General features: G+C 44.1%; 1 protein-coding gene across 14 annotated transcripts in view; it reads right to left on the bottom strand.

The window, feature by feature from the left end:
• The window catches only part of TNS1 (tensin 1), a 421,249-nt gene that overhangs the window by 133,967 nt on the left and 270,787 nt on the right, over positions 1 to 16,495 (bottom strand). For all 14 annotated transcript variants that reach the window (XM_075609700.1, XM_075609701.1, XM_075609705.1 and 11 more), the window contains one exon: positions 3,405 to 3,443. In XM_075609700.1, the coding sequence (XP_075465815.1) occupies positions 3,405 to 3,443 (39 nt within the window). The remainder of the gene's footprint in view (positions 1 to 3,404; positions 3,444 to 16,495) is intronic.

Raw genomic sequence — 16,495 nt, 5'->3', positions numbered from 1 at the left:
AGCAATACTGCATTCCTCCTTTTTTTCCTTATTTTTATATGTAACGCATGTGACAATGTGACAATGTATACATTGTTACCTAAGCTGACAAGTGCTCCTGTTACAAAGCGGTCAAAATACTGATTGTGTGTCTAACTGCTTCAGTCCGTGTGACTCAACAGCTACAATCTATCCGGATATTACTAAACTATCTATTGTTACAGTTTGCAGCTCAAACTGCTGGGAACATTGGCAACACCTTTTAACAAAACCGGAAAGTGTTGCAAAGATCTTGCACTGCTTGGGAGGTGGGCTAAAACCTGCTGTAGAAATCAAAGGATGCTTTAAAACCTCATTAAAAATTGCAATTAGATTGCTTAATAAATCTTCGACAATCCCCCCCCCCCCAATGTTATATCATAAAACTGCAATGTGAACCACGCCGAAAAGTAAATACAAGTGTAACAAAGTATAATTGATTGCACCGAAAACAAAGCAAAAGTGGATATGTACCCCTCCCCATCCCCTCCCTTTTATCTTTTGTACCCCCCCTCCCACCCCAAAATAACTTGTGTGAAAAAAAAACCCCCAATAAAATACAAGTTTAAAAAAAAAAATTGCAATTAGAGCTGCATAATAATTCTTTTTTTAAATGCCGTACGTATTACCTAATACTACAGGACTGATTTCTTTAAAACAAACCATATAAAATGTCACACGTTTTGCTGCTTTAACCTGAGAATACTTGAACATGGCTCATTTTCTTAGCTCATTTTGACGTGGAAGTTGTGCGATGTAAGCTGTATAAATTCAGGAAGATCATTTTGGTAGAAAAACAAGCAATATTGGCCATCGCACTTCAGTGTACATCCCTCCATTTAGTAGACATGTGGGGGAATCTTACTTTGTCACGAGAGTGAAAATTCAAGTTATTATCCTACAAACTTCCACTGGAATGAAAACCTGAGCTCAAATAATGGGGATTAAAGCTTCCTGGGAATTAGTAGGTTTCTGGTCTTCAGGCAGGAAAGTCTCTATCTGACTTGTTCTCCCCCAACCATTTCACTTAGAATTCCTTCATTTATTTTTTTTGATGGTAACCACAAGGATATTAAAATAACCCTTTAGCTGGCCGGCTGCCTCATTAAATATATTGTATCCCAGCCACAAGGTTCTTATCGTGGACGCCTGCTGATGTGGTTAAAGTGCTCACTGTGCTTGTCTGGAAGATAAAAGGAGGTCCTGAGAGCGATTTGGAAACAATTATTCAAACCCTGGGGGAAGAAGGAGAGAGCGAGAGGAAAAACAGGAGGGTGTTGTGGTTGGAGGAGTCTTCACATGGAAATGCCAGACCGCTACGCCGCCATGCGATATGCAGTGAATTACTGCTTACAAGTGAGGCAGATTGGAGGACCTGTCTGAGATGTGAACGTGATCACGAGTGTTCTTCTTCATCATCCCTGTACTCACCGCCAGCCTCACAACGCAGGGCCTGCAACCACCCACACGCGCCAATGAGACAGACCCAAAAGGTCCAAACAGCTGTCTGAGTAGGTTTGCTGGCCATGCACTTCTTTAGCCCAGGTTATGCTGTAAAAGCTGTGTGAAACAGCACGCGGAAGCTTATGGGGGTCCACCAGTAGGTGGATAAGAAGCAAAAAGTGACCCACTGTGAGTGCTCATTTGCATGTCATTACCCAGAATCCATAGCTGCAATGGAAGCACTGTATGCTGTGTGATTACAAGGGAATGCAGGTTTGGGGATCTGGACATGTTCTGTATCATTACTGTACGGTGCAGGGTTTTCAACCAGTGTTCCTAGGAAACCTCAGGTTCCCCGGGCATCCCTAAAGGGTTCCCTGCAATTTTCAGGTTATTTGAAAACTGTACCAAATACAGAAGAATTTACAATGTATCTGATCTCAGACGCGCTATTAGAGAGAGTTGGGGTTCCTTACAATGCACCTGATCTCAGACGCGCTATTAGAGAGGGTTGGGGTTCCTTACAATGCACCTGATCTCAGACGCGCTATTAGAGAGAGTTGGGGTTCCTTACAATGCACCTGATCTCAGACGCGCTATTAGAGAGGGTTGGGGTTCCTTACAATGCACCTGATCTCAGACGCGCTATTAGAGAGGGTTGCGGTTCTTTACAATGCACCTGATCTCAGACGCGCTATTAGAGAGGGTTGGGGTTCCTTACAATGCACCTGATCTCAGACGCGCTATTAGAGAGGGTTGGGGTTCCATACAATGCATCTGATTTCAGACGCCCTATTAGAGAGGGTTGGGATTCCATACAATGCATCTGATCTCAGACGCGCTATTAGAGAGGGTTGGGGTTCCACAGAATTTCACAATATAATTACAGGTTTCCTTAACCAAAAAAAAAGTTGGAAACCACAGGAATAAGGTGATAACTCAGGGAAAATAACGTTTGCTCCTGTTTAGGTAATGTCACATTCTGTTCCCTGATTTAACAGAGTTTAGTCAATAACCTGGTCAAGGAAGAGCTTTAGCCTTATAGCGTTAGAAGACCCCCTTATAAAGTTGTGGCCCCCTTAGGTAGTAATTTATTAGAAGTGAGAGGCAAAACAGAGACTGTTATCTTCCCCTAATTTAATCATTTAATGAGTCTACGCAGATTTAAAGGATTCATAAATCATAGAAGTTAAGTGACGTTTTCTTTTGTCTGATAACTGGAGAATGAGCTGAAACAGGGCTTTCCTACACGACTTCACTTCTGGAATAGATAAGTAATGCTCAGAGGCAATTCAGAGTGTTTATTTAAGGTTTGTATGCACTTATCCTGTCCCTTGGAGAGGGCTTTGGAAACCACATGGAGGGAGTCACGTCTGAACACCTGTCTCATGTTCTCTATATCGCCATCTACAAGTGTTACACCAAAGACCCACAGACTCAACAGGAACCAGAGTACAAGATGCAAAGTGCCAAGGAGTAATATTGGGGGAGAAGGGGAAGGTCTGGGACGATCCGTTGTGACAGATACACAAAGGGGCTTATAAACAATAAAGGTATACATCAGATTATAAAGCAGAACAAGGGAGAGCGAGTAAAGACACTGACTGAGAACAATAACACGGAGTGTGGAGCAGGGGAACCTGGTTCAATTCCCAGTGTCGGCTCCTTGTGAAAGTCCCTTTATCTCCCTGTGCCTCAGGCACCAAAAACATAGAGTGTAAGCTCCACGGGGCAGGGACCTGTGTCTGTAACATTCCTATGTGCTTCGTACCACGCGCTGTACTGTCATCGTGATGCGCTTTGAGTCCCATTGGGAGAAAAGCGCTATATTAAAGTTAATATTATTATCAATGGGAAATATCAAATTAATTAGTAATAAATATAAATGACAGAACAAATACAGTATGATGTTTAGCATCGAGTGCTGCAAGAAAAGTACTTACCAGCTCGTAATTGACACGGGGTGTGCAGGGTGATACAATCTGTAAAAAGGGAGAAGAGAATGTTTGAAACATAGTTGTGTTATCTTTTTGACATCACTCATGTTATGCAGCAAGTAAAATTAATTGAATGCCCCCCCGACCATCACATACTATACACTAAAAACACCTGCCCGATTTATTTAGTTAATCACCTAGGTTTAATCCATAAACATATTACTGACATTAATTTAACCGGGTGTCACATGGAACTGCACCGGTACTCTTTCATACCCTGTGTGTACGGTAGGAATGATCCAGGCCAGGGGGGGCTCAACTCCACTCCTCAAGCCCACCCCCCAAACAGGTCAGGTTTTCAGGATATCCCTGCTTCAGTACAGGTGGCTCAATCAGTCCCTACATCAGCACCGGTGGCTCAATCAGAGGCTCTGATTGAGCCACGTGTGCTGAAGCTGGGATATCCTGAAAACCTGACCTGTTAGGGGGCTTGAGGACTGGAGTTAAGCCCCCCCCCCTTACCTAGGCACAGCTAGATCAATGGTTATACTGTTTTTTCGCCACTAGGGGAAGCATAGAACACACCCGGACGCTGTGCCAATTTTGACAAAACTCACAATGAATTCCAGTGCAAACTTGCAACCCATAATAATGTCCTTCATTTATTTACCTGGGGCCATCTGCATGATTAAACATATCCCGTACAACCTTGAGTGCAAGTTACTGGAAAGCAGTACAATGTGGGGGCGCAGCGATACAAGATGCCCACGTGCGTACATCACAGCAAAAATATAAAAAACAAACAGTCTCACTGCTTTATTTTAATGTTTTTTTAAGAAATTGACCCCATTTGTAAACGTTTAGGATATATTTAAAAGGTATATCGTCTTTTAAGATAAATTCTACTTTTCTGAAAATAAGCTAAAGTAAAACAAATAAATCATTTGTTCTCTAGTGGGATCACACTTTAGACACTGCAGCAATAATAATATTACTGCAAATACCTGCATCCATAGTAATATCATCTCTCAGCATACACTATGCTAGGATCATGTAGCACTTTAGATTCTACATAGAAATACTCATCAGCCTTTGACCAATTCACTGTTGGGGACTTGTAATTGAAATTGAGGTCACCAAAAGGTATAAAAGAAATATCTTCCGAGTAATATATTCGGGAAGTATTTAGCCATCGTCTGCCCTGCCTGTAAACTGATCAGCGTGACTAGATTACGGAGCAGCCGGTTTGTCCGGGCAGCTCAGAAGCAGAGACGAGTCTGTTCTCTGGGGCAGAGCAGCAATGATAATATAGCAACATAGTAATCTAATTCCGGCTTGGCACGGGGAGAGAGAGACACTGCACAGGGCTTACTTCTATCTCATCGTCACGCAGGACTGCTCAAGCAGCTTCCCACAGCCCCCCCAGAGATCTGCTTTCTACCTTCAAATGTGCAGGTATGAAAAGGCCCAACGAGCCATGTTTACATGGTGCAGGGCCCTCATCAATGAGCTATCCCGAAAGAACTCCCTTTAAAGCAGATTATAAACCTGAGGTTCACACAGCAACCGCTTCTGCTTAATGATCAGTTGCTCCCCCCCACCATGGAGCAGAGAGATGTGTTCCATTGTGACTTCAAACAGCTTCATGAAGTCTTTAAAACTTCAGTTCAAGCTGCCATTTAAATTTTTTTTTTTTTTTTTTTTTTTTCCCCCATTCAATATGTGCATCAATACAATCTACACACGGGCAAGTGATTAGCTAAGTTGCCGATCGATCCGTTCTCCTGTAAATCGATCGCTGACGATTCGGCACTGGGGTTCTTTAAATCACTGTTAATGCTGCAACAGATTACCAAGGATGCAAAGTTCTGTGGGCAAGATCATGTGACCAGGCAGGCACTAGATACAATTGGTGCACTGCTGGAGAGAGGGCAAAAGGGGTGTGCCAGGGCCTGTCTCAGAAGAGGAAGGGGATGTGACTTTGTAAATGGTTGCTATAGAAACAAAAATGCTGGTTACATTAGAATACATTAAAAATGTCTTTAAAAATAGTTTTTTTCCCCCCCCTAAAACACACATGTAGGATATTGCTTGAACTGCAGCTTTAAAGCAGCAATTTTTATTTGTAAAGCATGTGATAATATATAATTCTACATTCTTACCTAAGCTGGCAATTGTTTGGTGCTCCGGTTATAAATCTATACAAATCCTGATTGAAAGGCGGCCATTATGTTAGGTACAGAGCTTCAATCAATGTAACTCGGCAGCTACAATGTATTCAGCTATTATTAAGGTAATTATCTATTGTTACAGTTTGCAGCTTAAACTGCTGGAAACATTGGCAACAAACTATCACAAACAGGAAACTGTTGCAAATATCTTGCACTGCTTGGGAGGGGGGCTAAAACCTGCTATAGAAATCAGAGGATGCTATAAAAATCATTAAAATGGCAATAAGAGTTTAATTTAAAAAAAAAAAAAAATCACCACATCTAATACTAACAGAACTGATTTATTTAAATTTAAAAAAAACCCATAAGATTTCATGCTTTGCTGCTTTAAAGTTTGGTGATGTTACATATGTTAAATAGGAGGAGGTCAGCAGCAATGTTCATTTCGGTATTGGGCTTCATGTTTAAAAATAAAAACACAATATTAAATTATTTTTAAAAAGGGGGGAAAGAGGTTAAAAATAGGCCTAGATGGACTACTGAGTGTGACGTTAACCTGGCAACGCCATATGGATTTCCCTGATAAGAGCTTAGCTCAACTAGAACGATCACTCGTGATAATAAGATGCAAATGAAGATGTATAATCTCCTGTTTACTAAACTCCCTTCAGGTTACTACTGGGACTTAACATTACACTTATTTAGGTCATAGCTAACCCACTCCCCCCTTTAGACCCTGACATTCGGCTTTTGCAGCACCTGGGTGAGTTTAACATTATTTCCTGGTGTAAATATAATTCCTGTCTCGCTGCTCTCCAGCTAAAGCCCTATTTCAGGGTCTGGATAGGAGTAACTCCATGGCTGGCATAACGTTATGTGATTACAAGGTAGCACCACGTTATCCTACAATAATGTGACATTAACCCCATTGTCATGTAAATGAGTGCAGATATTGTATGTGCAGATAATTAGCTTTGTGGATTTGGGGTTAACTCGAGAACGTGACTTCTGTTCCTGTTTTAGGTTCCCTAATTTATTGGAGCTTAGTTCATCTATGCCAGGTGTGGCCAACTCCAATCCTCAAGGGCCACAAACAGGTCAGGTTTTAAGGTTATCCTTGCTTCAGCACAGGTGGCTCAAACAGTGGCTCAGTCAATGACTGAGACGTGCCTAAGCAGGGATCTCCTGAAAACCTGTGGCTCTTGGGGACTGGAGCTGGCCGCCCCTGCTCTAGGCCAGGGGTGCGTGAGATTTTCTGGGGAGTGCGTGACTGTTACAAAGGCCCCGCGATTCCCAGAAGACATTTAACATAAATGCCGGGGATCGCGCGAGGCCTCTGTAACTTCTTAACTTACCTTGGCCCCAGCGACGTGTCAAATGACGCCGCGGGGTCATGTGACGTCCCATGACTCCGCAACGTCGTTTGACGCAGGAGCTGTGCAGGGGGAGGGGTGGGCAGCCGAGGGGAGAGGAGAAAGGGGGGCGCATGAAGGTAAGTTTGCGCACCCCTGCTCTAGGCCACAGAGGTAAAAACATAAGCTCTATTGTACAAAGTGGTGGATAAATGTGTAAAGCATGAGAAATAAACAATTTAGCACGGGTTTCATATTTTAGCATACCTGAGTAGCTGCACAAATGATGCAGGTTCAGTTGTGTGGAAATCTGACTACGGACAGAACATGAAAGTACTTCAATATTTCAATCACCAGGTGTGTGCTATATGCAGCTCGGCACCATTTCCAATGACACAGATGGCACTGAGGCTGTTCCTGCTACTGCAGGAATTCAGCTACAGTTAGTTACTGGTTCACTGGGTGTTATAAATCATTAACATGTCAGCATGCAATATTTATTTGATCTCGAGTGTGCGAGGTGCTAGCATTGCTGCTTCCTTTGACACACGTAGATTGTAAACTCTATAGGGCAGCAAACTACTTTTCCTAAAGTTACTTTTATTTCTGACGCGCTTATTCCCATTGTGTGTTATATTATTATGTAATAATATATGTATAATAATGGATGGCGCTATATAAACAAAGATATACATACATACATACATACATACATAGATGGACAAAACTGTAATAATCCATTTCCCGCACACTAAAATTCGCACGTGGATGGCACTATTAAAACTGAGGTGCCTTAGACTTGTCAACCCAATAACACTTTGTGTTCTGTGGAGAAGCAAGTGGAATCACTTCCTGCAGTTTGTAGATTTTGATTTATTTTAAAATAAAGTATTTCAAGTCAGTATGTGTCTGGCACTCTGGACCATGGTACAGTGAATATTTTTGTCCCTGTTCTGTTATACCGTAGCCATTTTTGTGCATATCCTTCATGTAGCACTAAAATGAGTACATATAGGGGCCTATGCAGAGAGCAGCGTTAGAATAAATTGGAGAGTTTAAGAAAAAGTAGCTTTAATGGAGAGTTTTATTCTCCATATGCAGAAATGGGCGAAATCCGCTATTTTTAGCATTACCGCATGTGGAGAATTGTAAAGGAGGAGATTCGCGCAGCTGAAAGGGGGGAAAAAAAATCGCGCATTTTTTTTTCCCCCTATAGCCGGCGAGCTCCTGCTTCTTGCCAACTTTAGTTGTCGGAGAAAATTGACGAAAATCGCGCCAAAAACAGCCGCTAGATGGCGAGCGCGCCTTTCTGAATTCGGATATTTTTCAGACTGGCGAAATTTTGAAATAGGAAAAAAAAATGGCGCGTTTTCCCTAGCTCGCCATTTTCAGCTGTTTTTAGCGCGATTTTCTCCGGAAAATGGCGAGATTTCAAATAGCGCTGCTCTCTGCATGAGGCCCTTAGCTTTCTCCCCCCCCTGCCTTTCAAAGGCAGACCACATCCACTTCCTGGTTGAAAGTTTAATCTTCCTTGTGACACACACCTGAGATACCTGTGAGATATGCTAATAGCTGGATTAGCTACATGTGTGAGCAGCGAGCAGCTCAAAAATAGGATGTGACAATTATACTACCCATCAACTAGTTTAGCTCACACTGCTAGAGCTGTAGTTTAGAAAAGCAGTGGTTGTGGGTTCTAGTTCTGTTGGGTCCGACACCATTCCAGTCATTATGGTGCATTAGGTTTATCAGATCTCTATAGTTGGTATGAAAATCCTTTTAGGAAGTGTGGGATGGGACTCATTTAAATACACTTTGCATATCAATTAGCATATCTCCCAGCCGAGTACCTCCGGTGTGCTACTTTTTCAGCACAGGTATGTCTTCCTAATTTATTTCTCTCGATCTCCCTCATATATCCAGTCACCTGACAAAACACCTATTTAAATAAATCCATTCATTCACAATTCATGGGAAGTTCAACGTATCCTTTGATTTCAAAGCACACATTTATTTTGAAGAATCCTGTAAATGATAGGGTACACTGGTATATACCACTCGTGTGTTAAGAGGATATTCCTGGAATGGAGAAGGCTCACGTCTCATGTCATCCTCTTCATTTCCAGGATGTTAACGTGTGAGACACACTCTTATCACATAAAAGATAGGTGCAACTGACCCTGGTAACTTACATCTGACTTTTCACATATAAGTGCCACTTGTCAACAGCCATTAAAATCCCTGGTTAAAGTAGGGAAAAAATGGTACGTTCAGTGGCTCAACTCCAGTCCTCAAGCCCCCCCAACAGGTCTGGTTTTCAGGATATCCCAGCTTCAGGACAGGTGGCTCAATCAGTCTTCGACTGAGCCTCTGATTGAGCCACCTGTGCTGAAGCAGGGGCTGATTGAGCCACCTTGTGCTGAAGCAGGGATATCCTGAAAATCTGACCGGATGGGGAAGGGGTTTGAGGACTGGAGGTGAGCCGCCCATGGGTAAGAGATGCTTAAATAACGAGTTTTTCAGCAGCTTCTTTACTCAGCCCAATGAAGGGTCAAGAAAGGTTGCATTTTACTGGAAGACCATATTCATATGAATCACACGCTGTGGAAGATAGTTCAGGAATGTTTGTGTATTGTAGCAAATTGTTGCTGTTATATCTGACTACTGTAGTAATAATAATAACAATAACTTTATTTCATACAGCGCTTTTCTCCCAATGGGACTCAAAGCGCATCACAATTACAGTATAGCGAGCGGTACGCAGCACATGGGAATCTTTTTACAGGCACAGTCCCTGCCCCGTGGAGCTTACAATCTATAATTTTTGGTGCCTGAGGCACAAAGAGATAAAGTGATTTGCCCAAGGTCACAAGGAGCTGACACCGGGAATTGAACCAGGTTCCCCTGCTTCAAACTCAGTGTCATTAGTCCGTTTCTTCACTCACCATTGCCAGTCCTCTTTCATTATTGCCTCACACTCCTAGCAGACTTCACAGTTATACCTGAAAATATCCCACAGGACTGTACATGTTGCCTTTGAAAACCTAGAATATTTTAGTTATCAGGTTTTTATGAAAGCCTGACCTTAGTCCATTCTCACGTTCTCCTGACCCTCATTCCATGTGCAGAACCGAAAACCTCTGTGCAGAATTCCCACCTCTAGGCAGAGCCGGTACATCGTGTTAAGTCCTGCCCGAGCTCTGCAGGTCACAGATAACTAAACACAATTCTGGACGGGAAGTTTTATCTTCGCATACAGTAATTAGGGATATTGAAGTAAGAAATTGAAGCCCGATACCTTCTTCTAGGTGGACAAAGGTCAATTGTGGTCATCCATGCCTGAACATTCCATCACAGTAAAACTGTACTCGCTGCAAGCAGAAGAGACAGGGGGGAAGAGCAAGTCCCAATGTTACAGAACTCGTTGGGAAGGCGATATAGGGTCCTCCTAGCCATTCAAGTGCCAGATTAGCAGTGCAAAAAGGAAGTCTGTATTAAGTAATTGGTTCTCTCTCCTAATATAACACCAACAGTAGTTAACGTTGTCAACTTGTGGTGAGAACCAGATGATGTCTTTTTGCCCATTTTCGCTCAGTAACCTGCATTCATGCACTTTAACGAATAGGCCTTGTAGGTTCTATATAATAACGTTCAATAGCCTTCATTGATTGTTAATAACTATTCATGTGAATGACCACTGATGAAAACACAGAGGCAAGTGGCCAACCAGAGCAGACCATAGGAAAGAAGAATGTACTATGCTAGGGCAGGAGTAGGCAACCTGCGGCTGTTTCCGCTGCTACTTGCGGCTCTCTGCAGGTTGCCGACCCCCAGCTGCTGCCCCTCTCCCTCACTGTCCTGGCGGTGGTTGGGGGGGGGCGGCGCTGGTCGAGCCTCTTGTTAGCGCCGGCCCAACGTCTCCCCAGCTGCTTGCCTGCCTCTCTCCTGTATTGAGTGAGTTAAGAGAATAGTGCGCAACTATTGTTAATAGTGATGTGGTGAAAATAAAAATAAATACGTGACCTTAATAATAATTAGCGTCTGCAGCTGCGGTAGAAGGGAGGGCTCAGGAACCCCCTAGAGCTAGCAGAAAAAAACACAAAAAACACAGCGCACGACGCTCATAGTGCATTAAAAATTATATTGACATAAAGAATAATAAAGGTGAGTATTAAGCGTACATCAAAATAGTAATAATCAGGCAATTTTGGGATAATGTTACCCAACACCACGTGGAAGCCGGATCAGATGTCCTCTCATGCAGATGGAGGCTGGTTCCTCTCACACCGGTTCCTGTGCAGGTAAGTGGGAAGTCTTTGAAAGTCCTTACTCCCAAGAGTAGATAAACACGTTTGCAGCTCTGTCCTCAATCGCTGCTTCAAACCGAGCTCCACACCAGCAGAAAACCTCTCTCTCTCCCCTCCGTTGAAACACTTCCGGATTGGTGACGTCACCGCGGGGTTTCTCGCCGATGCTGGCGCCGGTTAACACTGGGTATGCTCGTCGTGATATAGCAGTAAAGTTAGTAGTACTACTGCTCTAAGCTCTTCCAACGTTATTCCCTGATGAAGAAACCCACGGGTTTCGAAACGCGTTGGAAGAGCTTAGAGCAGTAGTACTACTAACTTTACTGCTATATCACGACGAGCATACCCAGTGTTAACCGGCGCCAGCATCGGCGAGAAACCCCGCGGTGACGTCACCAATCCGGAAGTGTTTCAACGGAGGGGAGAGAGAGAGGTTTTCTGCTGGTGTGGAGCTCGGTTTGAAGCAGCGATTGAGGACAGAGCTGCAAACGTGTTTATCTACTCTTGGGAGTAAGGACTTTCAAAGACTTCCCACTTACCTGCACAGGAACCGGTGTGAGAGGAACCAGCCTCCATCTGCATGAGAGGACATCTGATCCGGCTTCCACGTGGTGTTGGGTAACATTATCCCAAAATTGCCTGATTATTACTATTTTGATGTACGCTTAATACTCACCTTTATTATTCTTTATGTCAATATAATTTTTAATGCACTATGAGCGTCGTGCGCTGTGTTTTTTGTGTGTTTTTCTCTCCTGTATTGTAATGAAAAAAACTAAATAAAGGGACGTATCACATATTTTGTCGTACGTTTATGCTGATACAGTATATACCTATAAGTGTGTGTACAGTATATGTATTTGTGGGGGTGTAATATTCATGCATGTGTTGCGGCTCTCGGAATATTTTGGAGAAATACATTTTTGGAGACGTTGCAGACCCTGTGCTAGGGGAACCATCATGAATAGTAAACCTGTGTGTGTTTAAACAGCAACATTTTGTTTACATTATCCATCATTCTTCAAGTTGTGCATAAAGGTTTACAAAAAAAATACAAGCCAAACCAGCCCCATCATTTTTGAGATAGGGGAGATGTTTTTCTGTAGTTGGGTTTGTTTTTTGGCCTTTACATAGTGGTCAGAGATGTCCAACACGTACTTCAGTTATCCATATTTAATGCATTGTAGCTCTTCTATGCTGGAAGATTTAACATCACAATGTACAGCAATGCACCAAAACCTAAAGTGTTAACTGTGCTCTAAGCAATTAGTCTCTCTCTGATTGGTGGATAAGTTTCCTTTGTAACCTTCTCCATGATTGATGGCTTGGGTTGGAGTGTAGTCACTTTATGAGCTTTCTCTTTTGTCTTTTCTCTTCACTATGCCTGTTTCTTTTTGTCTCTCTCCAAGCTAATGGACCCGTGGGACCTCATGTATCCGGACTGACCTTTTTAAGCTGCCTTACAAGCACTTCTCTGAGAATCATTACTCTACCTGCAGTTACTTACTATTGGTCAAAATGAAAAAATCATGTCAGAGGCTTGCCAATCAAAGGGCAAGATCATTGGAACCCAACTTTAAAAGGCTGATGCTATTTAAACCCTACCCAATCTTAAAAGTAAGAAACTATTGTGCACATATGATGGAGAATTTGTGGTCCATTGACAAACTAGTCCATGACGTGATTTATGTCGGATTTTTTTTTGTTGCTCCACATAGGACACATTTATTTTACCCCAAATTGCACCACTTTTACTTTGATACATGAGCCCCAAAAGCTTTTTCTCACACATCAATCGGAGTATGATACAGACGAGACCACGACTATTCTAAAGCTTGCCTTAAACTAGCCCGGTTACATTCTGGGTATGTGCTGGGTTTAACCTGGCTAGTTTAAGGCAAGTTTAAGGCATTTCTGCATTGACTAATGACCCATAGGATTAACACAGCTGGGGTCCCTGGCAGTCCCATTCAGTTTGAATGGGACTGCCAGGGACCCCCGCTGTTTATCTGATGGGCCATTAGTCAATGCAGAAATGCTGGATGTAGTTTAAAGCAAGTTTAAGGCATGTATCTGGGTGTACCTGGGTCTTTTTGGCAATTGCCACTGGTTTGTGTTAGAATAGTCGCAGTCTCTGCTGTAAATGGGGGTCTGGAAGACAGGATCAGAAAAGCTAACACAGTTTATTCATCCAGCAGAAGACCTTGCTTAGTGGGGACATGGCTACAGACTACACATATAGTGAAGGTTGCTAAAAGAAGAAGTAATGGAAAAAACAATGGATAAAGCAGAAAAGTACTCAAGTATCAAAGATATTCTGCAGATAGGTTGGCAATTCTGTCCATGAAGGTTTTGAAAAGTAGGTTAGGACAAAAGGTCTATGGACAGGAGTGGCCAACTCAGTCCTCAAGGGCCACCAACTGGTCGGGCTTTAAATATATCCCTGTTTAACACAGGTGGCTCAGTCAGTGGGTAGGTCGTTGACATGTTGATTGCCCTTGAGGACTGGATTTGGCCACCCCGGCCCCCATATTTCCTTTAGGGCGCAAAAGCTAACACTTCTCTGCTGACAGTGGAGGAGTTAACCCGCGCGGTTCTCGCTCGTTCTGCCATCTCGCTGTACATTCCCAGAGGCTTACATTTCTCCCCATGTTGTTTGCAATGGTGAAACACTACCATTTAAGGCCTCCCGTCCTGAAGAAATAGCCTGGGTGTGCTGGCGCTTATCCATAGACTCCGGGGGCTTGGAATGTGTTCGCAGGAACCTATGTGCAGGCTTACAAAACGCCAGATATTGGCTGCGTTACATGTTTGGACAGTCTCTCTGGGCGCTAGATCGAACAAACCCAAAGCTCTCCGAGCTCCTGCTGCAGCTCTGGATTCCAACTCTGTGTAAACAGATTTGGGAGAATTATGACTGACCGAGTTGCTTTTTGATGTTCTCCAAACACAAGCTGCTCATTCATTACGGGTCTTGAGCTCCAAGCTTCAAATGACGCTCACTTCATAAATTATGTTTATTTTTGATTTAATGCATATCTGCATCTGCCAATTAGGCGGCCAAATGAGTACAGTGCCATTTTCACCCCTGTTTAGAGAGACAGGCCCCAGAAACTTTCATCTTAGGGAGCCAATGTAATGTAGCAGGACTCTTCTCAGCCAGTAAGAAGCTGCCGCTGTTACTTTTTGGCAGATGAAGTCGATCCATGTGGTGTACCCTAGAACAGGGGGTGCACGAAGTTTCCATCACATGCCCCCCTATCTCCTCTCCGACTCGCGCCCCCCCCTGCACGACTGTGGCGTCAAATGACGTCGAGGGATCACGTGACACCCGTGGCGTCATTTGATGCGGGTTGCCATGGAGACGTGTCGCTGGACAGCAAGGTAAGTAAAGTTACAGAGGCCTCACGCGATCCCCGGCATTTACTTTAAATGCCTTCGGGGGAAGCGCAGTGCCTCTGTAACAGCCGTGCCCCCTCCTCCCCCAGGAAATCTCCCGCCATTTTGCGCACCCCTTCCCTAGTAGATGAATATTGTAAGCAGGGTTGATAATACCACAGACATCTTAGACCCAGATCCACTCAGGCCGAGCGCTGTTACGTCACTTAACATGGCAGTAACCTAACTTTTAGGCTAATGGTGTACTTTCAAAAGGCGACATCATAATGTTAAACCATGTTCTTGATATATGCATTAAAGCAGCAATGCAAGCACGCAATTGTTTTTCAATGTATTTTTTCACCGTAGGATTGAAGCAGGGGTTCGCCGGAGCTGAACCCCATGAATTTCAGCTGCGGGGACCTACTGCTTCCTGAGATACTTACCTCCATAGGGGTGCCGGTGTAGTTGCTCTCGCTCAGCTAGCAGGGATCACATAATGGCAGCTTTCAAAGCTCCCGCTCCCTGGGGGCCAATAGGAAGCTGTGACATCATCCGGTGCGGCTTCCTATTGGCCAACGTGACGCGGGAGCTTTAAAAAGCAGAGCGATACCGGGCACACCCTTCGGAGGCAAGTATCTCTGGAAGCAGGGGATCCCCGGAGCGGCTTGGAGTGCTGCCTTAAGGATTAATGTTACGTTAGTTAAGTGACGGCTAAACTTGGTGTTACTCCTATTCAGGCTTTGAAATAGGGTGTTTACAGGGCCTGGATGGGTGGAACACCACAGTTCGGCGTGATTAAGCCAAGATGGCGTTATTTCCATCTTCTCTCTTTTTCAACTTGAGCTAAAGACCAATTTCAGGGTCTGGGTCAGAGCAATGCGAAGACTGACTATGTCACGTTATTGTAAGATTAATGCTACTGTAACGGTGTTTCCCCCACCCAATCGCAGATAGGGGCCATTACAGGGTGTATGGTGCATATACCTGCTGGCAACAGGAGGGCTAAGTCGTCCACCGATGGTAGTGGGGACACAGGACCAGGCTTCTGGGGTTCATACCCCATATCTCCTTAGCAGTGCAGCGCCTCCATCTGCAGCGGACTCCAGGAACTGAAGGTGATCTCCCACGGTAGAACTTATTACCTCTCCCCCCAGTAAGGTCACACACCAGGCAGGAGGTATATTACAAACAGGAACGGGTTTATTACTACACTCTGCAGTAACAGTTACACAGCAGTCTTCTGCCGGATACAGTCTGTCAGGTCAGCTATCACTGAAGATGGTCCCTGGACCATCACTACAGGCCAAGGGCACCGGCAGCCATCCTAGCTCTTCCCCACCTCCCTAGCGGAGGCAGAGGTAAGGTACACACTCACTCTCCCCTGGAGGGAAGAGCACATGGGAAGGCCCCAATCTCAGGCTCCCAGTTGTGTGACCTGCCTTCCTCAGGGGGGAAGGAATAACCACTAACGTTAGGGCGGCCCTGCACTTAAGTACAGCCAGAAGGCGGGCACCCCGTAGTCCCAGCTATAACAGGATGTACCCCCCTCTGCTGTCACTCAAGTGCAGCACCAAAGGTGAGGGGAAAACCACATACCAACTACTGGCAACCTGATAGTACCAGGGTTTACTGCCAGCCCTGGGGCAGAATAGTAGCCATGGGTGGCCCTGCTACACTATAATAAGGTGATGTTAAGCCTGTGCTAATGAGTGGTATATGCAGCATATAATTAGCTCTGAGGGTACCATGTTAACTCAGGAAACATAACGCCTGTTCCTGTTTTAAATAATGTCTAATAAGAAGCCACGATTTACCCGAGTTTGTGGATCTGGGACTTCATGTTCCAGGTATCCTTAGGCAAAAGCGTCACCTGAATGCAGCCGTTC

Source organism: Ascaphus truei, chromosome 7 (genome assembly GCF_040206685.1).
Source record: "Ascaphus truei isolate aAscTru1 chromosome 7, aAscTru1.hap1, whole genome shotgun sequence".
Classification (NCBI taxonomy): Eukaryota; Metazoa; Chordata; class Amphibia; order Anura; family Ascaphidae; genus Ascaphus; species Ascaphus truei.
The sequence above is the reverse complement of the archived record's forward strand: the minus strand, read 5'-3'. Positions and strand labels throughout refer to the sequence as shown.